The sequence below is a fragment of the Pecten maximus genome, chromosome 11 (genome assembly GCF_902652985.1).
Source record: "Pecten maximus chromosome 11, xPecMax1.1, whole genome shotgun sequence".
NCBI classification, from domain to species: Eukaryota; Metazoa; Mollusca; class Bivalvia; order Pectinida; family Pectinidae; genus Pecten; species Pecten maximus.
In genome coordinates, this window is record NC_047025.1 from 36,624,927 (window position 1) to 36,646,529 (window position 21,603).

Genomic DNA, 21,603 nt, shown 5'->3' on the forward strand with positions numbered 1-21,603 from the left:
ATCATCAGATAACAGAAAACGCTAAAACTACGTTGATCAGTCCTTTCAAAATGACGCCGTCTATTTGACTTTTCGTAACGTTACGTTACAAAGAGACGACGTCATGGGTAGGCTATTACATTGTCATGATATTATCTTATTATTCCGTTTAATATTTTTTCACTGCGTTTACACTAATTTATTCGCAGTCAGAGTTTACTTAGCTGAAGAAGGGAGAGATGTAAATATATTCATTTAAGTAGGGAAAGGATTCAGACTATACAAAGGAATTTTACTTTCTTTTGAAACAAATCTTGAAATCATGATTATTAGATTATCGGACTATTGCACCTCCCTGTTGCTTGTATCACTGATGAGTCCTAGAAGGACAAAACAGTTGTATGGTGTTGCTAGTATCAATGATGAGTCATAAAAGGACCAAATATGTGTATGATGTCCCTAACATCACTGACGAGTCCTAGAAGGACGAAACAGTTGTGTGATGTCCCTAGTATCACTGACGAGTTCTAGAATGACAAAACAGTTGTATGGTGTTGCTAGTATCACCGATGAGTCCTAAAAGGACCAAATATGTGTATGGTGTTGCTAGCATTACTGTTGAGTCCTAGAAGGACGAAACAGTTGTATGATGTCCCTAACATCACTGACGAGTCCTAGAAGGATGAAACAGTTGTATGATGTCCCTAACATCACTGACGAGTCCTAGAAGGACGAAACAGTTGTATGATGTCCCTAACATCACTGACGAGTCCTAGAAGGACGAAACAGTTGTATGATGTCCCTAACATCACTGACGAGTCCTAGAAGGACGAAACAGTTGTATGGTGTTGCTAGTATTACTGATGAGTCCTAGAAGGACGAAACATTTGTATGTTCCTAGCATCACTGATGAGGTTAAGGAGGACGAAACATCTGTAAGTGTATTTGACCGGGTAATTCATTTTGGTTCTACTATATCAAACTCTCGATTTGTATACAGCACACACATACTCGGATTTTAATGATTCCGTGCATGTTTATTGTTGCTAGTCCTGGATACAGTACCAACAACACACATACATACTCCGTTTTCAGGTTTTATCATAATCCATTCTACTGCTATGACATTCCTGTTATTGGTGTAACGAAATGTCTCTTGCATATTCATCGTTTAAACCGTTGTACCAAGTCTTTATCACTACAATATTATTGCCATTTCCACGATATAAACGGGATATTTAGGTAATTTAATTCTGGTCGCTAATTATATCTTATTATTATTTTTTGCTATATTTCTGATGACATATGACACCATTGGAACTTTATCTCGTGGTTACACATATCTATGATTAATATTATTATTATTACCACATTAATTTGTAATTGTTATGTAGACAAAACGCCAAAACAGTTCTGGTTATATCTTTTATTAGATGGATACCTAAATCTATTCTGGCAGACATCTGGCTTCGTTTTGGAAGTGAAGAACGTTGCATATTTTTTGGAAGTAAATAACAATTTAATTACTTCTGGGTAAACATATAAAACGCAGCTAGTAGACAATATTTGTCTTCCAGATTGGTGATGTTTTCATGATAGAGTTCGATTTCCAGACTCGAAGTTCAACATCACACCGATTTTGATTGGTTGAATTAAACTGTGATGTCACTATTCATGAATACCTGCGAACATATTGCTTTGGTTTCTAAGGGACAAAGCTGCGTTGACCACAGCGTCAAATGATCTGAGTGGCTTACTGATCCTCTTTGTTTTCCCGCTTGACTGTTTGTTAAGTTCCTCAACTAAAATACTCAGTTTCTTTGCTCTTTCTTGTTGAGGGGTGAGCAGCTTGACCGGGATTTTAAAACTTGTTCGCTGTGTTTTAGGTGAGGACGTGTGTGTATCGGCTTGACTCTGCTTATGAATTCTCGTCCTACTGTCGCCTGCACTCTTCTTCATGTTGGTGACGCTCATGTGACTCGGCTTGACAACACGTTTCGATATCTGTGAGGTGCTGTGTTTATCTAGGCCTGTCTTATGACCCCGGGGGATAGGATAGACGAGCTTCATACCGTGGACCATGGAGAATGAGATCTTGAATCGATCGTCGTCGGGGACTGGTAATGAAACGAATGAAATATTACTGTACAAATAATCAAATTCACACACAACTGTTCTATTTCCACATAATTAAAAGTTTTATATGTATTCGAATTCAAAACTTTTGATATACAATCCCGATTTAAATAGACTCGTTTTATTTAATACTTTCAGGAGGAGAATCATGTTCATAGCTTAACATTTTAGTAAGGAGACACAGGACGATAAAGAGAACGTTAACATCAAGACATTGCGAGGAATAAGGTAAACGCACACGGGATTGTTCACCAAGCATTATAGATGTCCGGAGTTGTGGGAGATAATAACTAGATACCAATTGTCCAAGGTGATAGAGGTCGGGTTTATTTACAACAACGAGGTACGAAATACATAGGGGACATTGACTTCAATAACGTGTTACTGTGGGACGTCGTTATGTGACATACTATATACAGTTTGCTGTGTGACATCCACCGTAGAGTATCGAATATTGAAGAAGGAGGGTAGTTCCTTGTCTTTGTGTGGTGTCGACAAACGCCTTGGCTTCATCTGCGACTCGATCTTGCTCAACACATCCTCTGGATTAGTATTGGTTAGCCAGGACTCGTGGAATCTACAACAACACTTTATCAATTACACCAGGTTAATCGTCTCCCGTAAGGTTCTCATTTTGTTTTCTTATTCAGACATGAATATATTTATTCATCATATGCGTTGTATATTTCCATCTCAATATATTTTACAGGGATTTTCCTGTCATATCAAATGGGAGAAATACCGGGAATCATATATAAATTTAACATGAACGTTTCATGGTACATCCTATATTTCCGCCCTTTGTATACATTTTAATCTTATTTTAAAATTTTATTTCTACTGTAGATACTTCATTTTCATCCAAGACCCTGCTTTCTGGTCGTATCACTTACCTTTTCCAAAAATAGTACAGAATGGGGAAAAGTAGGATTGTGGCGTCATGGAATAACCCTCGGACAGGCCCGGAGGAGTTTAGGCTGTTTCCAATACTGTGGCCAAGCTCGTTCGGGATATTGATCTGGAATTCAAATGAGCAAATACAATGTACATATTATGTGGATCAAAACAGAACATAACTTAATCTGTTAATGTCGACAATTTATAGTAAGTTTTGTGTCATGGATTGATGAGACATGAAGGAAATCCCGCCTGATAGTAACATACAGTTGTATCTTCTGTAAATGATTTTTGTAGGTTAACACTCCTGGGAGTGGAACCGAGTTTGTGCGCGAGTGTGAGATTGTGATATGTGGATCGCATTTGTTTAGTTTGAATGCCCCGTGTAACACGTTTGTCCTTCAAATCAAACGTTAAACTTCGACCTCCTTCTAACACGGAACAAGCAAATAACGTATGGATAGTCCAACATGCACACGATGATACAAATAGCCTGCGAGTCTAACACGATTTACCAATATAAATCCCGAAATATTTATTCTTTAAATGTACAAACACCTTAATATTTATAGATTCATAATAACTCATATTTAATTCGATGTCTTACCTGTACCCGCGGTAAGATGTCCGACGCCAGAAAGCTCTCAATAATAGCCCTGGCTTTTACGACCAGGAGGTCCGAATCACTCTTGGAGATATTCTCTAGTGTCTTTAATGTCTCCACCTGCTTCCGATACCTTAATTACAATATCAACATGTTTTACCTGGCTTCAGTATACACAACTTGGTAATTCAAGGGTATCTCATAACACGGTATTGCTTAGCTAATTAATTTCATTTGAATCTTGAGTTATTGATTAAAGCTCGCTTTTACAAGTTAAACATCAAACATCAATCTCATTTGTTTCCTTTTGATTTTCTGTGTCAATTAAAATTGGCGATTTGGGCTCTGTAATTTTAATGAGGAACTTAAAATGGAAATCTTGAAACTCCGATGTCTTGTTAAAATATAGCATGCCATTGATGTACAAGTGAACAGGAGAAAACACTGGTCAGTGATTAGTCAGGACACGGTGAACTTATAATTCATCGTGGTTGCTTGAAATCACCCACATGCATACCTGGTACTATTTTAATCAATTGGGGCTAAAAGTAAATCTGAACACAGGTAAACTTTTTTTTTATTTCACACCTGATTACATTTCACAGTAATTAAACGACAATGTCAACGACGAGAAAGGCCATTTGCCAATGCTTTTTATATACTTAAATGACAAGGTCAACGACGACAAAGGTCATTCGCCAATGTGTTTTTTATATAATTAAACGACAAGGTCAACGACGAGAAAGGGCATTCGCCAATGCTTTCTATATAATTAAACGACAAGGTCAACGACGAGAAAGGTCATTCGCCAAGGTTTTCTATAGAGCAAAGGAAGTTGAAATTTGATTTTTTCCCCTTTTGCTTATTCTTCACTGAAAAGAATATGACTTACGACGCCACTTACTTATCGACTTCTATCCAGAACATTAGATCGTTGCTCAGTTTGTTAATTATGACTAGTCGGTTCCGCATCACAACCCTGGTCTGGACATCAATTGTAGAGGACCCAATCAAGGACTTATCCAGTGTGCCTGTGAAACAACAGTGTATATTCATAAAGAGTGTAAGTTAAATGGGTGTCAATCATCCAGGAGTCGAGGGTTGTAATCTACAAGGGTGTCAATCACCAAAGAGTCGAGGGTTATAATCCACAAGGGTGTCAATCACTCAGGAGTCGAGGGTTATAATCTACAAGGGTGTCAATCACTCAGGAGTCGAGGGTTATAATCTACAAGGGTGTCAATCACCCAGGAGTCGAGGGTTGTAATCTACAAGGGTGTCAATCACTCAGGAGTCGAGGGTTATAATCTACAGGGGTGTCAATCACTCAGGAGTCGAGGGTTATAATTTACAGGGGTGTCAATCACTCAGGAGTCGAGGGTTATAATCTACAGGGGTGTCAATCACTAAAGAGTCGAGGGTTATAATCTACAGGGGTGTCAATCACTCAGGAGTCGAGGGTTATAATCTACAGGGGTGTCAATCACTCAGGAGTCGAGGGTTATAATCTACAGGGGTGTCAATCACTCAGGAGTCGAGGGTTATAATTAAGATGGTGTCCATCACTCAGGAGCCAAGGGTTATAATCTACAGGGGTGTCAATCACTCAGGAGTCGAGGGTTATAATCTACAAGGGTGTCAATCACTCAGGAGTCGAGGGTTATAATCTACAGGGGTGTCAATCACTCAGGAGTCGAGGGTTATAATTTAGATGGTGTCCATCACTCAGGAGCCAAGGGTTATAATCTACAGGGGTGTCAATCACTCAGGAGTCGAGGGTTATAATCTACAAGGGTGTCAATCACTCAGGAGTCGAGGGTTATAATCTACAAGGGTGTCAATCACTCAGGAGTCGAGGGTTATAATCTACAGGGGTGTCAATCACTCAGGAGTCAAGGGTTATAATCTACAGGGGTGTCAATCACTCAGGAGTCGAGGGTTATGATCTACAAGGGTTTCAATCACTCAGGAGTCGAGGGTTGTAAACTACAAGGGTGTCAATCACTCTGGAGTCCAGGGTTATAATTTACAGGGGTGTAAATCACTCGGGAGCCGAGGGTTGTAATCTACAGGGGTGTCAATCACTCAGGAGTCGAGTGTTATAATTTACAGGGGTGTCAATCACTCAGGAGACGAGGGTTATAATTTACAAGGGTGTCAATCACTCAGGAGTCGAGGGTTATAATCTACAGGGGTGTCAATCACTCAGGAGTCGAGGGTTATAATCTACAAGGGTGTCAACACTCAGGAATCGAGTTATAATTTAAAGGGGTGTCAATCACTCAGGAGTCGAGGGTTATAATCTACAGGGGTGTCAATCACTCAGGAGACGAGGGTTATAATTTACAGGGGTGTCAATCACCCAAGAGTTGAGGTTATAATCTACAAGGGTGTCAACACTCAGGAATCGAGAGTTATAATTGACAAGGGTGTCAATCACTCAGGAGTCGAGGGTTATAATTTACAAGGGTGTCAATTACTCAGGAGTCGAGGGTTATAATTTACAAGGGTGTCAATCACTCAGGAGTCGAGGGTTATAATTTACAGGGGTGTCAGTCACTCGGGAGTCGAGGTTTATAATTTACAAGGGTGTCAATCATCCAAGAGTCGAGGGTTATAATTTACAGGGGTGTCAATCACTTAAGAGTCAAGGGTTATAATTTACAGGGGTGTCAATCACTCAGGAGTCGAGGGTTATAATCTACAGGGGTGTCAATCACTCATGAGTCGATGGTTATAATTTACATGGGTGTCGATCACTCAGGAGCCGAGGGTTGTAATTTACAAGGGTGTCAATCACTCAGGAGTCGAGGGTTATAATCTACAGGGGTGTCAATCATCCAAGAGTCGAGGGTTATAATTTACAGGGGTGTCAATCACTCAGGAGTCGAGGGTTATAATCTACAAGGGTGTCAACACTCAGGAATCGAGAGTTATAATTTAAAGGGGTGTCAATCACTCAGGAGTCGAGGGTTATAATCTACAGGGGTGCCAATCACTCAGGAGACGAGGGTTATAATTTACAGGGGTGTCAATCACCAAAGAGTCGAGGGTTATAATCTACAAGGGTGTCAACACTCAGGAATCGAGAGTTATAATTTACAGGGGTGTCAATCACTCAGGAGTCGAGGGTTATAATTTACAAGGGTGTCAATTACTCAGCAGTCGAGGGTTATAATCTACAGGGGTGTCAATCACTCAGGAGTCGAGGGTTATAATTTACAGGGGTGTCAGTCACTCGGGAGTCGAGGTTTATAATTTACAAGGGTGTCAATCATCCAAGAGTCGAGGGTTATAATTTACAGGGGTGTCAACCACTTAAGAGTCAAGGGTTATAATTTACAGGGGTGTCAATCACTCAGGAGTCGAGGGTTATAATCTACAGGGGTGTCAATCACTCAGGAGCCGAGGGTTATAATTTACAGGGGTGTCAATCACTCAGGAGTCGAGGGTTATAATCTATAGGGGTGTCAATCACCCAAGAGTCGAGGGTTATAATCTACAGGGGTGTCAATCACTCATGAGTCGATGGTTATAATTTACATGGGTTTCGATCACTCAGGAGCCGAGGGTTGTAATTTACAAGGGTGTCAATCACTCAGGAGTCGAGGGTTATAATTTACAGGGGTGTCAATCACTCTGGAGTCGAGGGTTATAATTTACAGGGGTGTCAATCACTCAGGAGTCGAGGGTTATAATTTACAAGGGTGTCAATCACTCAGGAGTCGAGGGTTATAATTTACAGGGGTGTCAATCACTCAGGAGTCGAGGGTTATAATCTACAGGGGTGTCAATCACCTAAGAGTCGAGGGTTATAATCTACAGGGGTGTCAATCACTCATGAGTCGATGGTTATAATTTACATGGGTGTCGATCACTCAGGAGCCGAGGGTTGTAATTTACAAGGGTGTCAATCACTCAGGAGTCGAGGGTTATAATTTACATGGGTGTCGATCACTCAGGAGCCGAGGGTTGTAATCTACAGGGGCTGTGGTTAGGAATTTCTCCCCTACTATGAAAAGATGTATACGCCTGGTTAATATCAGAGCTCCTTTTTCCTCACTCCATTCGGTGAAATATAATAAGCATTCATCAAGAAATAATAGAAATTATTGCTACTAAAATTCAGGCGACAAAACAAACAGTGTATATACTTGTAATAGATAACACGATGAGGGACACGGAATATTTCTTGGAGATGAAAAAAACGAGTTAGAGGGATGGACGTACGAATTCATTCCTACACTTACCGGAAGGTGCCTCGTGGTCGCGGTCAGTTTCATAACTCAGGTAGATTTCGAACAACCGAACCTCTTTCGGATCCTTCAAAGCTCTTAGGAAATCCAATATAGCGTTAGAGAAACCATGCCACAAGTTCATCTGGAAGAAAAGGTTTTCATTTGAAATCCCTAATTAGAAATACTGATTAATGAAAATTTGTAGACAGTTAATCTCGACAAGCATCTTGTAGGTTCCGTAGTAGATAATACCTGGCACCAATCTTAACTAAATCAAAATTTCTCATTACATTGATTTACACCGATATCGCCCGGATAGTTTTTCTAATCAGTAAAGCTTATTGTTAATCAACCAACCAGACTACTTCTCTCTCCAACGTGTGGGCTATTAAACCAGAATGACGAGAGTCGATTACTTTGATGGGGTACAAAGGGATATCGATAAGTTCGAAGGTGTGAAATGGAAGTCAAACCACCCTATATATATCCTATTGCCCGGAACTTAGCGATGTATGTTTGGTCCTACGAAGGGAGTATAAGTCAAACAGAAATGTATTTTTGTATCTTGTGGAGCAAGTTTTCCGAAAATCTTGCTTCGTTACCAAAGAATGTACAGTGTATACCAATTTGGAAAACACAAGGCACAAGTTACTAGTGACCTTATAATGATCTTCCATCGGTATGGTTTTTGAAAGTGAAGAACTACATGTATAAAGTGGAAAAGTAAGTGCTTAATACGTCAACATGGTTTTCCTATTATAAGTAGGGTATCAGATGGAACCCATCATGATGTCATACAGGGTATCAGATGGAACACATCATGATGTCATACAGGGTATCAGATGGATCCCATCATGATGTCATACAGGGTATCAGATGGAACCCATCATGATGTCATACAGGGTATCAGATGGAACCCATAATGATGCCATACAGGGTATCAGATGGAACCCATCATGATGTCATACAGGGTATCAGATGGAACCCATTATGATGCCATACAAAGTATCAGATGGAACCCAAAATGATGTCATACAGGGTATCAGCTGGAACCCATCATGATGTCATACAGGGTATCAGATGGAACCTATAATGATGCCATACAATGTATCAGATGGAACCCATAATGATGTCATACAGGGTATCAGCTGGAACCCATCATGATGTCATACAGGGTATCAGATGGAACCTATAATGATGCCATACAATGTATCAGATGGAACCCATAATGATGTCATACAGGGTATCAGATGGAACACATCATGATGTCATACAGGGTATCAGATGGAACCCATCATGATGTCATACAGGGTATCAGATGGAACCCATCATGATGTCATACAGGGTATCAGATGGAACCCATAATGATGCCATACAGGGTATCAGATGGAACCCATCATGATGTCATACAGGGTATCAGATGGAACCCATTATGATGCCATACAAAGTATCAGATGGAACCCATAATGATGCCATACAGGATATCAGATGGAACCCATCATAATGTCATACAGGTATCATCATGAATACATCGCGATGTCATACAGGGTATCAGCTGGAACCCATCATGATGTCATACAGGTATCAGCATGAATACATCGCGATGTCATACAGGTATCAGCATGAATACATCGCGATGTCATACAGGGTATCAGCTGGAACCCATCATATGATGTCATACAAGGATTACATACATTGTGATATATAGTATACTTTTGTACAATCTCTGAAAGGTTATTTGAAGTTTGGTGTTACCGTTTTTTTCCTTCGCATTCGTCTAGGTTTTCCAACCTTTGATTCGAGTTCTTTGAGCTGGTACATGTTGGCACGTGGAGGATAACTCTCGTTCATAGACTCCCGATACTCAGCGTCTGTTGGGTATGTCTCTAGGTAACGCGGATACCTACACGTGACATCAATAAATAACAGGTATGAATGCTATATAATGTACTAATTGAAATAACAATATTAGTAAAGATTTAACAAGTCTTATTTCTGAATACAGAAAATACCTTAACCTGTCATATCGTAACCCTCCAACGCCACTCTACCGATAATAGCAGCTGTGTACCCATTGAGATATGGTCATTTAGTATGTCTGAATAAACGTGTTATACGTACCATTTCCGTTCCATTGACCGGAAGACGCTGGCCTGAGCACACACCATAACACTAGCTGGGACTTTCTCCATTGTGGGGATTTGCCTGATGATGTCATCGCTGCAGTCCAGCATGTAACCTGTCAATGGATGAAATAATATGTTGTGCGGGGTGTTGTTTTCATCCTTTGTATGAGATAATATGCTGTGCGGGGAGTAGTAGTGTTTTAGGAAGCCCAAACGGTCCAGTCAGTCATGGTTAAGGTCCAGGCTAAACCCAGTCGGTCCAGTCAGTCAAGGTCCAGGCTAAACCCAGTCGGTCCAGTCAGTCAAGGTCCTGGCTAATCCCAATCGGTCCAGTCAGTCAAGGTCCAGGCTAAACCCAGTCGGTCCAGTCAGTCAAGGTCCAGGCTAAACCCACTCGGTCCAGTCAGTCAAGGTCCAGACATTATCCAGGTTCCGACATTGTCCAGTCAAGATTCCGACGATGTCTAGGTTAGTGTTAAAGTAAGAGAAAAGGTTCAGTTCAGATAAGTATTAAAGTTCGGAAAAGGTCCAGTCAATGATCTATAAAAGAGAGACTGTTTTCAACGGACTTCATTTCAATGGCTCAAGCTCAAGTCGACCAGATCAAGAATGAAGACATAAGTATAACGGACATTTCGTCCAACAGAATCGTTTGTCGTCTCAGTCTCACACAGGAAGCCATCATCAGAAAACTTAAAGGTGAGCTTAGGATTTGTTTGATTGAAAATGGAAGGAAAACGAGACTATCGGGAGAATTTTTAAAAAAAACTTAACTTTATCGGAGAGTTTGTGGTGTATATGTGCATTTGTAGAAAAATAGCATGAACACCGAAACAGATAGTGTAAGTGTTCATAACGTTTCATCCGTGATAAAACCCAATCATCAATCATTAGTCAAATGCTGTGATCGTATGAACACTTATATACATTGGTCAAGACATCATCATAAGACTCCTCAACAACTTGCTACAAACGGATTTTTCTACACTGGAATAGAAGACCGTGTGACTTGTTTCATGTGCGGTGTCTCCCTTCAACATTGGAACTTTTTCGATGATATCAAAACAGAACACGTGAGGTGGTCGAAGGATTGTCCCTATCAACAGATGATATTTGTGATGTAGATATGGGGAGAATCACGTTTTTATTTGTCGACGGAGACGAGGATAGAAGGTGCAGTTGTACGAGTGTAACGTGTGGGTGCATCTAAGTAACATAGATTCACTAAGAGAAGAAGGTTGGTCATACAATAACAGAGAGATAAAAGAGGAACACATAACAGAGCTATTAAAGTTATTGGTGAAACTGGAGGAAAGAGACGGATATATCGACAATGAATATATTAGATTGTTTTTTGTATTTAATGAACACATAGGAGCTGAAGTGAGTTATTAAACTTTATTGATGTAAACGACATAGTAGATTTAATGAATACATGATGGAAACAGTCGAAACTACTTGATAGAACAAGCAGAGAAAAAAGCTTTTCGGAAATTGTTGAAAAATTTACTTTGTCTATCCTATGCTTTTGCTGTTAGGATTAAGATATCGGAACTTTTCGTGTGTGTAGGATGTGGTGAAGAACAAGCTAATCAGTTAGCTCATGACTGTGTGATGTTATCAAGTGAAGATAGTTTGGAGATATATTTCGACAGAGCTTTAACTTTAATTGATCATCTAGAAGTGGAAAAGACTTGGCGAGAGTTTGCTGTAAACTCACGTATACCTTCAAGTACATTGCATCAGTTAATGCAAGATGAACGTTTACGAGATGCAGACTATGTTAAGCGATATTATTATGGTAAAATAAAGAAATGTGTAAAGAAAATCGCTGACGCTGAAACACATCTATTCATTTAACAGTGAGCAGTTGTAGATAGTAGACATATACTACATTATGGGTGGAGATCAGTTTGTAGACATCGACGTTGATGGTGATGAGATTAGCGTAATCGTTGAAAACTCTGGGAGACGTCATAGGTACATTTGTCCTATATGTATTCTTTTCGTGAAAACTACTCAGACAGAGGTCAGAAACGACTAGTGGAACACATATTGGAAGAGCATCCGAAAGACACCTGGTTGTATTTGTACTAAAGAAACAACGTTACACTACTGACCCACTTTCAATGTTACAGACTTCTTCTTAATTGCTGATATGAATAGTTTTTGGAAGTAGCACTTAGATGAAAAGTCATTCAGCTTGTTTAAAAGAATGACCTTGACCTACGTTTGAATTAACGTTACAACTGTATTGTATTATACAATTATAACCTTTCGATAAGGTCGATATATGGTTTTATCAATCTGAAAAAATTATCGACCGAGGACGAAAATTATATATTTTGTGATATTATTCTATTATTAAAAGTACTTTGTGATACTTATAAAATAAAACATGTACTCAATTAAACAGCAGCAAACTTATTAAGCTTACTTTCAGTACGCCCGAATTTTCAAAGCAATGCAAAAACTTAACTGTTATAAATTATCACATACTTTTGTAATAGCATTTTATGATCAAAAGCAGATTGTGGTATTATGTACATAATTTCCTATCTGATCTGTATTTTGTTTCATACAGTGCTATTATGTCATATGTAATGATGGGCGTGACCTGTCAATGCCTCTCTCTACCCATTATATACCATGTACCCGGGACGTGTCTAAAAATAAACTGTATCTTCTAAAACACATTCCCGTCAGCTTAAACACATACTTAGGTACAAGAATTTTGATAACTTTAAAGACAAAATAAATTGAGAAAATGCTTCTAAACTTCAACAGAGTGTCACAATAAAGTGAAATACATGACATTGTAGATTACAGAAGAAATATCCGTAATAAATTTTGTATACTGTATACATCTGTATACTGACTAGGAATAGTAGAATTTTTATAGGTTTTTCCGAATAAAACATCCTTGTCAATATATAACACCCGTATTATTGCATTCTTTATTCAAAATGGCTACTTCGTGAGGACATCAGAACGTTTTACACTAGTGTTAAGCTTTTTATAATAGGAAAAAGGACAAAATGGCCTGTCCCATGCACGAAAATCCGAAGATAATGGTATGTATACCGTGTAAAACTGCTGTGAGTGATGTTTGTATAGAAGCCGATCATAATGGACACCAATTCCAAACACTGAAAAGAGCGGCCGAGAATGTTATTGGGGATCTAAAGAAATCTGTTGAAATTCAAGATTATATCAAAATTGAAAAAGAATTCCAGCATATTTCAGCAAAATGTCAAACAGAAAAGGAGCATGCAGTCAGAACGAAACAAGAACTTCTTGACAGACGAGATCAGATCAAACAAGTACTGGATCACGTGACAGAAAAAGCTGTAATCAAACTGGAACAACACATCAACTTTCTGTTCTCATCCAACAGTATTAAGCTATCGCACTATCAACTTTATCGCTATAACGATGGGAAAAGTTTCTTTATATAGTAACCGTGAACTTGACACTAAGCAACAAGAACTAATTTGGGATATTCTCATACCTGATCAATATGTTAAGTCTGAGTAATATCCTGGAAATAAAGTCGCTAGAGCAACGACAAAGATTCTTTATCAATTATAATGGTGACATTGATGATGACACACTGTAACACACACGTGTTTGATATTGGAAATCCCTATTTAAAGTGATACCAAAATTAGTTAATCTACAGAAGTAGAATTTTACCGCTATTTCTTCTGCTATCTACAACGTCAGATATTCCACTCTATTTCAACATTCAACTGAAATTTATATAAATAGTATCAGTTCACTAGATCTTTACATTGGTTCAAAACTACTTTCTTTTCCTTACGGTATATTAAGTTAACTTGTGAAAATGTAGACGTCTGACGTAAGAGTTCTATTAAAAGATACATCCTGGTATAGGGTACTGTATGCTTGGGTGAAGGTACTTTAACAGCTCAAGTTAAATAACTTCATATTGAAGTAAACAGACAATCAGGGGGTATTTTTTTTAAAGGCGGAACATTTTTTAAACCGCACTGCACACAAACATACATTTGTTATTTCTTGTTATCCTCGTCCCAGGTAAAAATCACAATTTTACGCTAGTACGAGTTTTACCTGTGGACGAGAATAGGTTATATTGAAGGCAAGTCATTATAAGATTAAATTGCTTACCTATATATATAGCCATGGTAAATTAACTGGTTTATAATTTATCTTTCGCTCATTCAATTTTTAGTCTAATAAGGCAGGCATTGACCTATGGTCTCCTCTGCATTCACGTTATTATTCTGTTAATAAGTTGTTCAAATTTAAATTACTAAATGAACCCGTTTTAGAGTACCCACAAATGTGTTTCCCGAATGTGTCGTTGTTGTGTAAGATATACAGTGAATCAGTTACAGATTTTGTACGTCACAGCTAATTTCAGTCACGTAAGTAAATCACATGTGTGTTGTATCAGCCGGTTGATGTTGGCTTCCCAAACTTATATAGTGTTTACAATAATCTAGTCGCCAAATACCACACTCCTTCGATTTGCGACTTGATTATTTTAAATTATCAGAGAAAATCTGGAGAGTTTGGCACAGTTTGACCCTTTGAGTTTAAAAGTAGGCAGAACCCATTCTTTGGAATAAACTCGAAGCCCTTTCATCGCAGCATGCTATCGGTCAACATATTATTGATCTGAGCCTCTTAGTTAAAAGAAGTCTTCTTTAAAACAATTTACACCTGTGACCTTTTGGTCAAGATTATCCATTTGAACAAACTACCCGGCCCTCTATCTTATGATACTATTAGTCCAATATTAGTTACTTTTATACTAGTGACACGAGGTCGCCGATGGTCGAAATGCACCACTGCATTAACTTAGCTGTCCCAAGTAAACTAAGAAACAAAGACAATTTATGACTCGATATTTTAGCTGTATTTCAAATAACAAAATGCACAAATGTTTCTTCATCAACATTATTTATTTTATTTTCAGAGTATAGCAATCGACTAAACGGATACAAATCCCTTCACGTTCCCGGAACAACTGTCGTAATTGTCCTCCATTAAGCTGAGAAGGATAACTCAAAGAGGGAGGGCTTATTGCAGAACATTGAAATAATATTTGTACATTTCTCTAGTTACAAAGGTATGGCTGGACTTATTATCAAAGATTGTACTTATTATCAAAGATTGTACTTATTATCAAAGATTGTACTTATTAGCAGGATTGGACTTATTACCAGGATTGTACTTGCATCCGGTTGTGTACACTACAATAGCAACTGTCTTTTGTGATATTAAATATCAGCACTAAAGTGATGAAAATATGTTCTGATAGAATAACTGTAACCTGGGCATTGTGTGAAGTTTGATCAGTATCCTTTTAAAAATAAAATCTCTAGATCAATAACAAATATTCTTTATGAGCAGTAAATATGACCTTGACCTTGACACACTGAAACAAAGGTACTCTCATATGTCATCTCTTTATAAAGCTACTTTAAAATCCTTCAAAAACGAAGTCGTTACTGTGGTGAAAAATATTTTCTATAGATAACAATCATGACCTTAACATTTACTTTCGAAACCTGAAAAACGAACTGTTTCGAGGTAATTTCATGCAATTATTTGTTTGATTTCGATCCGTTTAAAAAAGTCGACATAACGATAACAAGAAATTAATATTAATAATAACGATGACCTTTTGTGATAGTCACGGCCAGCATATATGGCATTGAGCTCTAGTTACCCTAACAAATGTCATTCTTACAAGATAATACCCTCACACTGATTTTCTTACTAGACAATACCCTCACAATGATATTCTTAAAAGAAAAAACCCTCAAAATGATATCCTTAAAAGAAAAGAGAAGAAAACTCACAATGACACTCTTACAAAATAATACCCCCACAATGTCATTCTTTTTTAACAATACAACCACAACGTCATTCCTACAAAACAATACTCCCGAACGGTATTCTTACAAAACAATACTCCCTCAACATCATTCACACAAAAAATACCCCCACAATTTCATTCTTATAAAACAATACCCCACAATGCATTATTACAAGACAATTACAGCACAGTGACGTTTTTACATGACATTACAATTGAAATACTTTTCTTGTTAAACAATACTATCACAACACCTCTTTTGTAGCACAATATTATCACAATATTGGATGTTTCTAGCAATACAATAGCATCACGATATTTTTCTTGTAATACATTATTACAATATCTTTCTTGTAATAAAATATCATCACAATATCTTTCTTGTAATACAACATTATCACAATATCTTTCTTGTAATACAACATTATCACAATATCTTTCTGGTAATACAACATTATCACAAGATCTTTCTTGTAATACAACATTATTACAATATCTTTCTTTTAATACAATATCATCACAATATCTTTCTTGTAATACAATATTATCACATCTTTCTTGTAATACAATATTATCACAATATCTTTCTTATAATACCATACAATATTGATGTGACTGGCTGATGGCACTGACTGATGGCACTGACTGATGAGAATCTGACTGATGTTGCTAAGTGATGAGACTAGCTGATGAGAATGACTGATGAGACTGACTAATGTAACTGCTGTCTCTCGTCTTGTGGGGAATATTTATTACATTTCTTATGCTTGTGGGGAATATTACCCTTAATTCTTGAAGCCGACTTCTACGGCAGTGTGAGAGAATAGAATTATCCATTTTTTTTTCTAAAAATAGCACATTTTCAACTTTTGGCGGCAACTTACAAATTTTTGCATCCCGATTCGTATCAAATTGCTTGGATTTATGGGGAATCAGAGGAATCCCCATACAACCGATCATTCCCCACAAAACCCTAATTATATACCCCATAGGCATGTATGTATGTTCAGCTCTATCTCTCTCTCTCTCTCTCTCTCTCTCTCAAACGTCTTACTTCATTTTGTGTTCAAGTGTAATTTTTCCTCAGGCATGAAATCAATGGTGTGTTGGAATACTTGTATTTCTCCTCCAGATAATCCCAACCAGAGATCTCCATTAGCATGTAGAGCCAGAGAAATTGGAAAGGTTTGAAGGTCTGTAACCAAAACCTTCAGTAGGTTACACATATGATCTAACAGCTGTACTGTTCTTGTTTGAGCTTCACTGACAAGTATGAGATTCTGGTGATTGAACAACACGTCAGTAATCGCAAACATTCAGCAGGAAGAGTGACTCCGTGGGAAATGTATCGGTGTGTCAGATTGAGATTGTTATCTAACAGCACCAAATGACTAGCCCCTTTTTTAGAAACAGTAACAACAGCCACTGAACCTGTAGTGTTTGTGCTAATCTTGAAAGGACAAACGAACAAGTCTTGACCATGTCCATCCTTTTCAACTCTAGCTAGTTCCTTTCCATTTCTGTTGTACCTGACCAGTACTGAGGTGGAATCGGGTTCTTTTGACCAGGACTTTTTGTCGGTAAGTGCGACAATGATGTCACCATTTGGTGCCATACACAAGGAATAAGGCCTCAATGGCTCCGTGCGAGCCCAAGGAGAAGTTGCAAAACTAGTTTCCCCTTTATTTTTATATTCTTTGATCGTTACACGTTTGATACACTTTTGCTTGCAGTGCGCCATCAAGATAAGGTTTTTCACAGGGGAACAGAACACGTCACTAACGTCCTCTGTCGCATCGGGTATAACCTCGATTACGTCACCATTTCTATCTATCAGGTCAATTGATTTTCCACCATAATGGCTGATCCAACATTTTCCTCCTGTTGTTGGTTTCATAACCCGTACTGTAGAATCATGTTCAAAAGAACGTTGATAAGATAGTGTTACATAACATTTGAGCCTTTGAATGTTTGTAGGCGATTTGAGTTGTGTAGAGTCGTCACTTTCACGAAATAAGTGTGGCGAGTCTCCCTCAGGCCCCTCTCCAAACAGGTCAGCAGAACAGATGCTGGATATTGAAAACATATTGGTATCAAAGTGTCCTATCTCTGGGGAGGAAGTTGTGCCTTCATTGTGGAACGTGGAATCCAAATCCTGGTGGTCAATCTGACCAAACAACATTTCTATGTTAGTTTCATCTACTGGTATACCAGGTGTGAAAATGAGTGTGGATACATTCGGATATTCCAATGGAGAAATTTCCGGAGGGTTCATTTTCCATCCTTTTTCCAAAACATCCAGGTTCATTTCTGAGGTAGTAAGCCTTTGCACATCATCTTTAAAATCTCGAATGGCTTTACACTTTTCTTCTGCATTATTTTTCACTTTTTCTAATTCCTCAAACAGAAAGTTGTTGTGTTGTTCCAGTTTGATTACAGCTTTTTCTGTCACGTGATCCAGTACTTGTTTGATCTGATCTCGTCTGTCAAGAAGTTCTTGTTTCGTTCTGACTGCATGCTCCTTTTCTGTTTGACATTTTGCTGAAATATGCTGGAATTTTTTTCAATTTTGATATAATCTTGAATTTCAACAGATTTCTTTAGATCCCCAATAACATTCTCGGCCGCTCTTTTCAGTGTTTGGAATTGGTGTCCATTATGATCGGCTTCTATACAAACATCACACACAGCAGTTTTACACGGTATACATACCATTATCTTCGGATTTTCGTGCACGGGACAGGCCATTTTGTCCTTTTTCCTATTATAAAAAGCTTAACACTAGTGTAAAACGTTCTGATGTCCTCACGAAGTAGCCATTTTGAATAAAGAATGCAGTAATACGGGTGTTATATATTGACAAGGATGTTTTATTCGGAAAAACCTATAAAAATTCTACTATTCCTAGTCAGTATACAGATGTATACAGTATACAAAATTTATTACGGATATTTCTTCTGTAATCTACAATGTCATGTATTTCACTTTATTTTGACACTCTGTTGAAGTTTAGAAGCATTTTCTCAATTTATTTTGTCTTTAAAGTTATCAAAATTCCTGTACCTAAGTATGTGTTTAAGCTGACGGGAATGTGTTTTAGAAGATACAGTTTATTTTTAGACACGTCCCGGGTACATGGTATATAATGGGTAGAGAGAGGCATTGACAGGTCACGCCCATCATTACATATGACATAATAGCACTGTATGAAACAAAATACAGATCAGATAGGAAATTATGTACATAATACCACAATCTGCTTTTGATCATAAAATGCTATTACAAAAGTATGTGATAATTTATTACAGTTAAGTTTTTGCATTGCTTTGAAAATTCGGGCGTACTGAAAGTAAGCTTAATAAGTTTGCTGCTGTTTAATTGAGTACATGTTTTATTTTATAAGTATCACAAAGTACTTTTAATAATAGAATAATATCACAAAATATATAATTTTCGTCCTCGGTCGATAATTTTTTCAGATTGATAAAACCATATATCGACCTTATCGAAAGGTTATAACTGTATAATACAATACAGTTGTAACGTTAATTCAAACGTAGGTCAAGGTCATTCTTTTTAACAAGCTGAATGACTTTTCATCTAAGTGCTACTTCCAAAAACTATGCATCTCAGCAATTAAGAAGTCTGTAACATTGAAAGTGGGTCAGTAGTGTAACGTTGTTTGTTTAGTACAAATACAACCAGGTGTCTTTCGGATGCTCTTCCAATATGTGTTCCACTAGTCGTTTCTGACCTCTGTCTGAGTAGTTTTCACGAAAAGAAATACATATAGGACAAATGTACCTATGACGTCTCCCAGAGTTTTCAACGATTACGCTAATCTCATCACAATCAACGTCGATGTCTACAAACTGATCTCCACCCATAATGTAGTATATGTCTACTATCTACAACTGCTCACAGTTAAATGAATAGATGTGTTTCAGCGTCAGCGATTTTCTTTACACATTTCTTTATTTTACCATAATAATATCGCTTAACATAGTCTGCATCTCGTAAACGTTCATCTTGCATTAACTGATGCAATGTACTTGAAGGTATACATGAGTTTACAGCAAACTCTCGCCAAGTCTTTTCCACTTCTAGATGATCAATTAAAGTTAAAGCTCTGTCGAAATATATCTCCAATCTATATTCACTTGATAACATCACACAGTCATGAGCTAACTGATTAGCTTGTTCTTCACCACATCCTACACACACGAAAAGCTCCGATATCTTAATCCTAACAGCAAAAGCATAGGATAGACAAAGTAAATTGTTCAACAATTTCCAAAAAGCTTTTTTCTCTGCTTGTTCTATCAAGTAGTTTCGACTGTTTCCATCATGTACTCATTAAATCTACTATGTCGTTTACATCAATAAAGTTTAATAACTCACTTCAGCTCCTATGTGTTCATTAAATACAAAAAACAATCTAATATATTCATTGTCGATATATCCGTCTCTTTCCTCCAGTTTCACCAATAACTTTAATAGCTCTGTTATGTGTTCCTCTTTTATCTCTCTGTTATTGTATGACCAACCTTCTTCTCTTAGTGAATCTATGTTACTTGGATGCACCCACACGTTACACTCGTACAACTGCACCTTCTATCCTAGTCTCCGTCGACAAATAAAAACGTGATTCTCCCCATATCTACATCACAAATATCATCTGTTGATAGAGACAATCCTTCGACCACCTCACGTGTTCTGTTTTGATATCATCGAAAAAGTTCCAATGTTGAAGGGAGACACCGCACATGAAACAAGTCACACGGTCTTCTATTCCAGTGTAGAAAAATCCGTTTGTAGCAAGTTGTTGAGGAGTCTTATGATGATGTCTTGACCAATGTATATAAGTGTTCGTACGATCACAGCATTTGACTAATGATGGATGATTTGGTTTTATCACGGATGAAACGTTATGAACACTTAAACTATCTGTTTCGATGTTCATGCTATTTTTCTACAAATGCACATATACACCACAAACTCTCCGATAAAGTTAAAAGTTTTTTTAAAAAATTCTCCCGATAGTCTCGTTTTCCTTCCATTTTCAATCAAACAAATCCTAAGCTCACCTTTAATTTTTCTGATGATGATTTCCTGTGTGAGACTGAGACGACAAACGATTTGTTGGACGAAATGTCCGTTATACTTATGTCTTCATTCTTGATCTGGTCGACTTGAGCTTGAGCCATTGAAATGAAGTCCGTTGAAAACAGTCTCTCTTTTATAGATCATTGACTGGACCTTTTCCTAACTTTAATACTAATCTGAACTGAACCTTTTCTCTTACTTTAACACTAACCTAGACATCGTCGGAATCTTGACTGGACAATGTCGGAACCTGGATAATGTCTGGACCTTGACTGACTGGACCGAGTGGGTTTAGCCTGGGCCTTGACTGACTGGACCGACTGGGTTTAGCCTGGACCTTGACTGACTGGACCGACTGGGTTTAGCCTGGACCTTGACTGACTGGACCGATTAGGATTAGCCTGGACCTTGACTGACTGGACCGATTGGGTTTGGCCAGGACCTTGACTGACTGGACCGACTGGGTTTAGTCTGGACCTTGACTGACTGGACCGAATGGGTTTAGCCTGGACCTTAACCATGACTGACTGGACCGTTTGGGCTTCCTAAAACACTACTACTGCGGGGTGTTGTTTTCACCCTTTGTATGAGATAATATGTTGTGCGGGGTGTTGTTTTCACCCTTAGAAGCCACCTTCTCCCCGT

The 21,603-nt window shown here is 38.0% G+C and overlaps 1 protein-coding gene across 1 annotated transcript in view; it reads right to left on the bottom strand.

Annotated features, from left to right (window-relative positions):
• Positions 1 to 1,398: 1,398 nt before the first annotated feature.
• The window catches only part of LOC117337983, a 35,200-nt gene continuing 14,995 nt past the window's right edge, over positions 1,399 to 21,603 (bottom strand). The window contains exons 13-20 of the mRNA XM_033899144.1: positions 9,976 to 10,093; positions 9,610 to 9,757; positions 7,867 to 7,996; positions 4,521 to 4,647; positions 3,620 to 3,749; positions 3,009 to 3,133; positions 2,526 to 2,692; positions 1,399 to 2,096 (exon numbers count right to left, since the gene is read on the bottom strand). Of these exons, the coding sequence (XP_033755035.1) occupies positions 1,648 to 2,096; positions 2,526 to 2,692; positions 3,009 to 3,133; positions 3,620 to 3,749; positions 4,521 to 4,647; positions 7,867 to 7,996; positions 9,610 to 9,757; positions 9,976 to 10,093 (1,394 nt within the window). The 3' untranslated portion in view covers positions 1,399 to 1,647. The remainder of the gene's footprint in view (positions 2,097 to 2,525; positions 2,693 to 3,008; positions 3,134 to 3,619; positions 3,750 to 4,520; positions 4,648 to 7,866; positions 7,997 to 9,609; positions 9,758 to 9,975; positions 10,094 to 21,603) is intronic.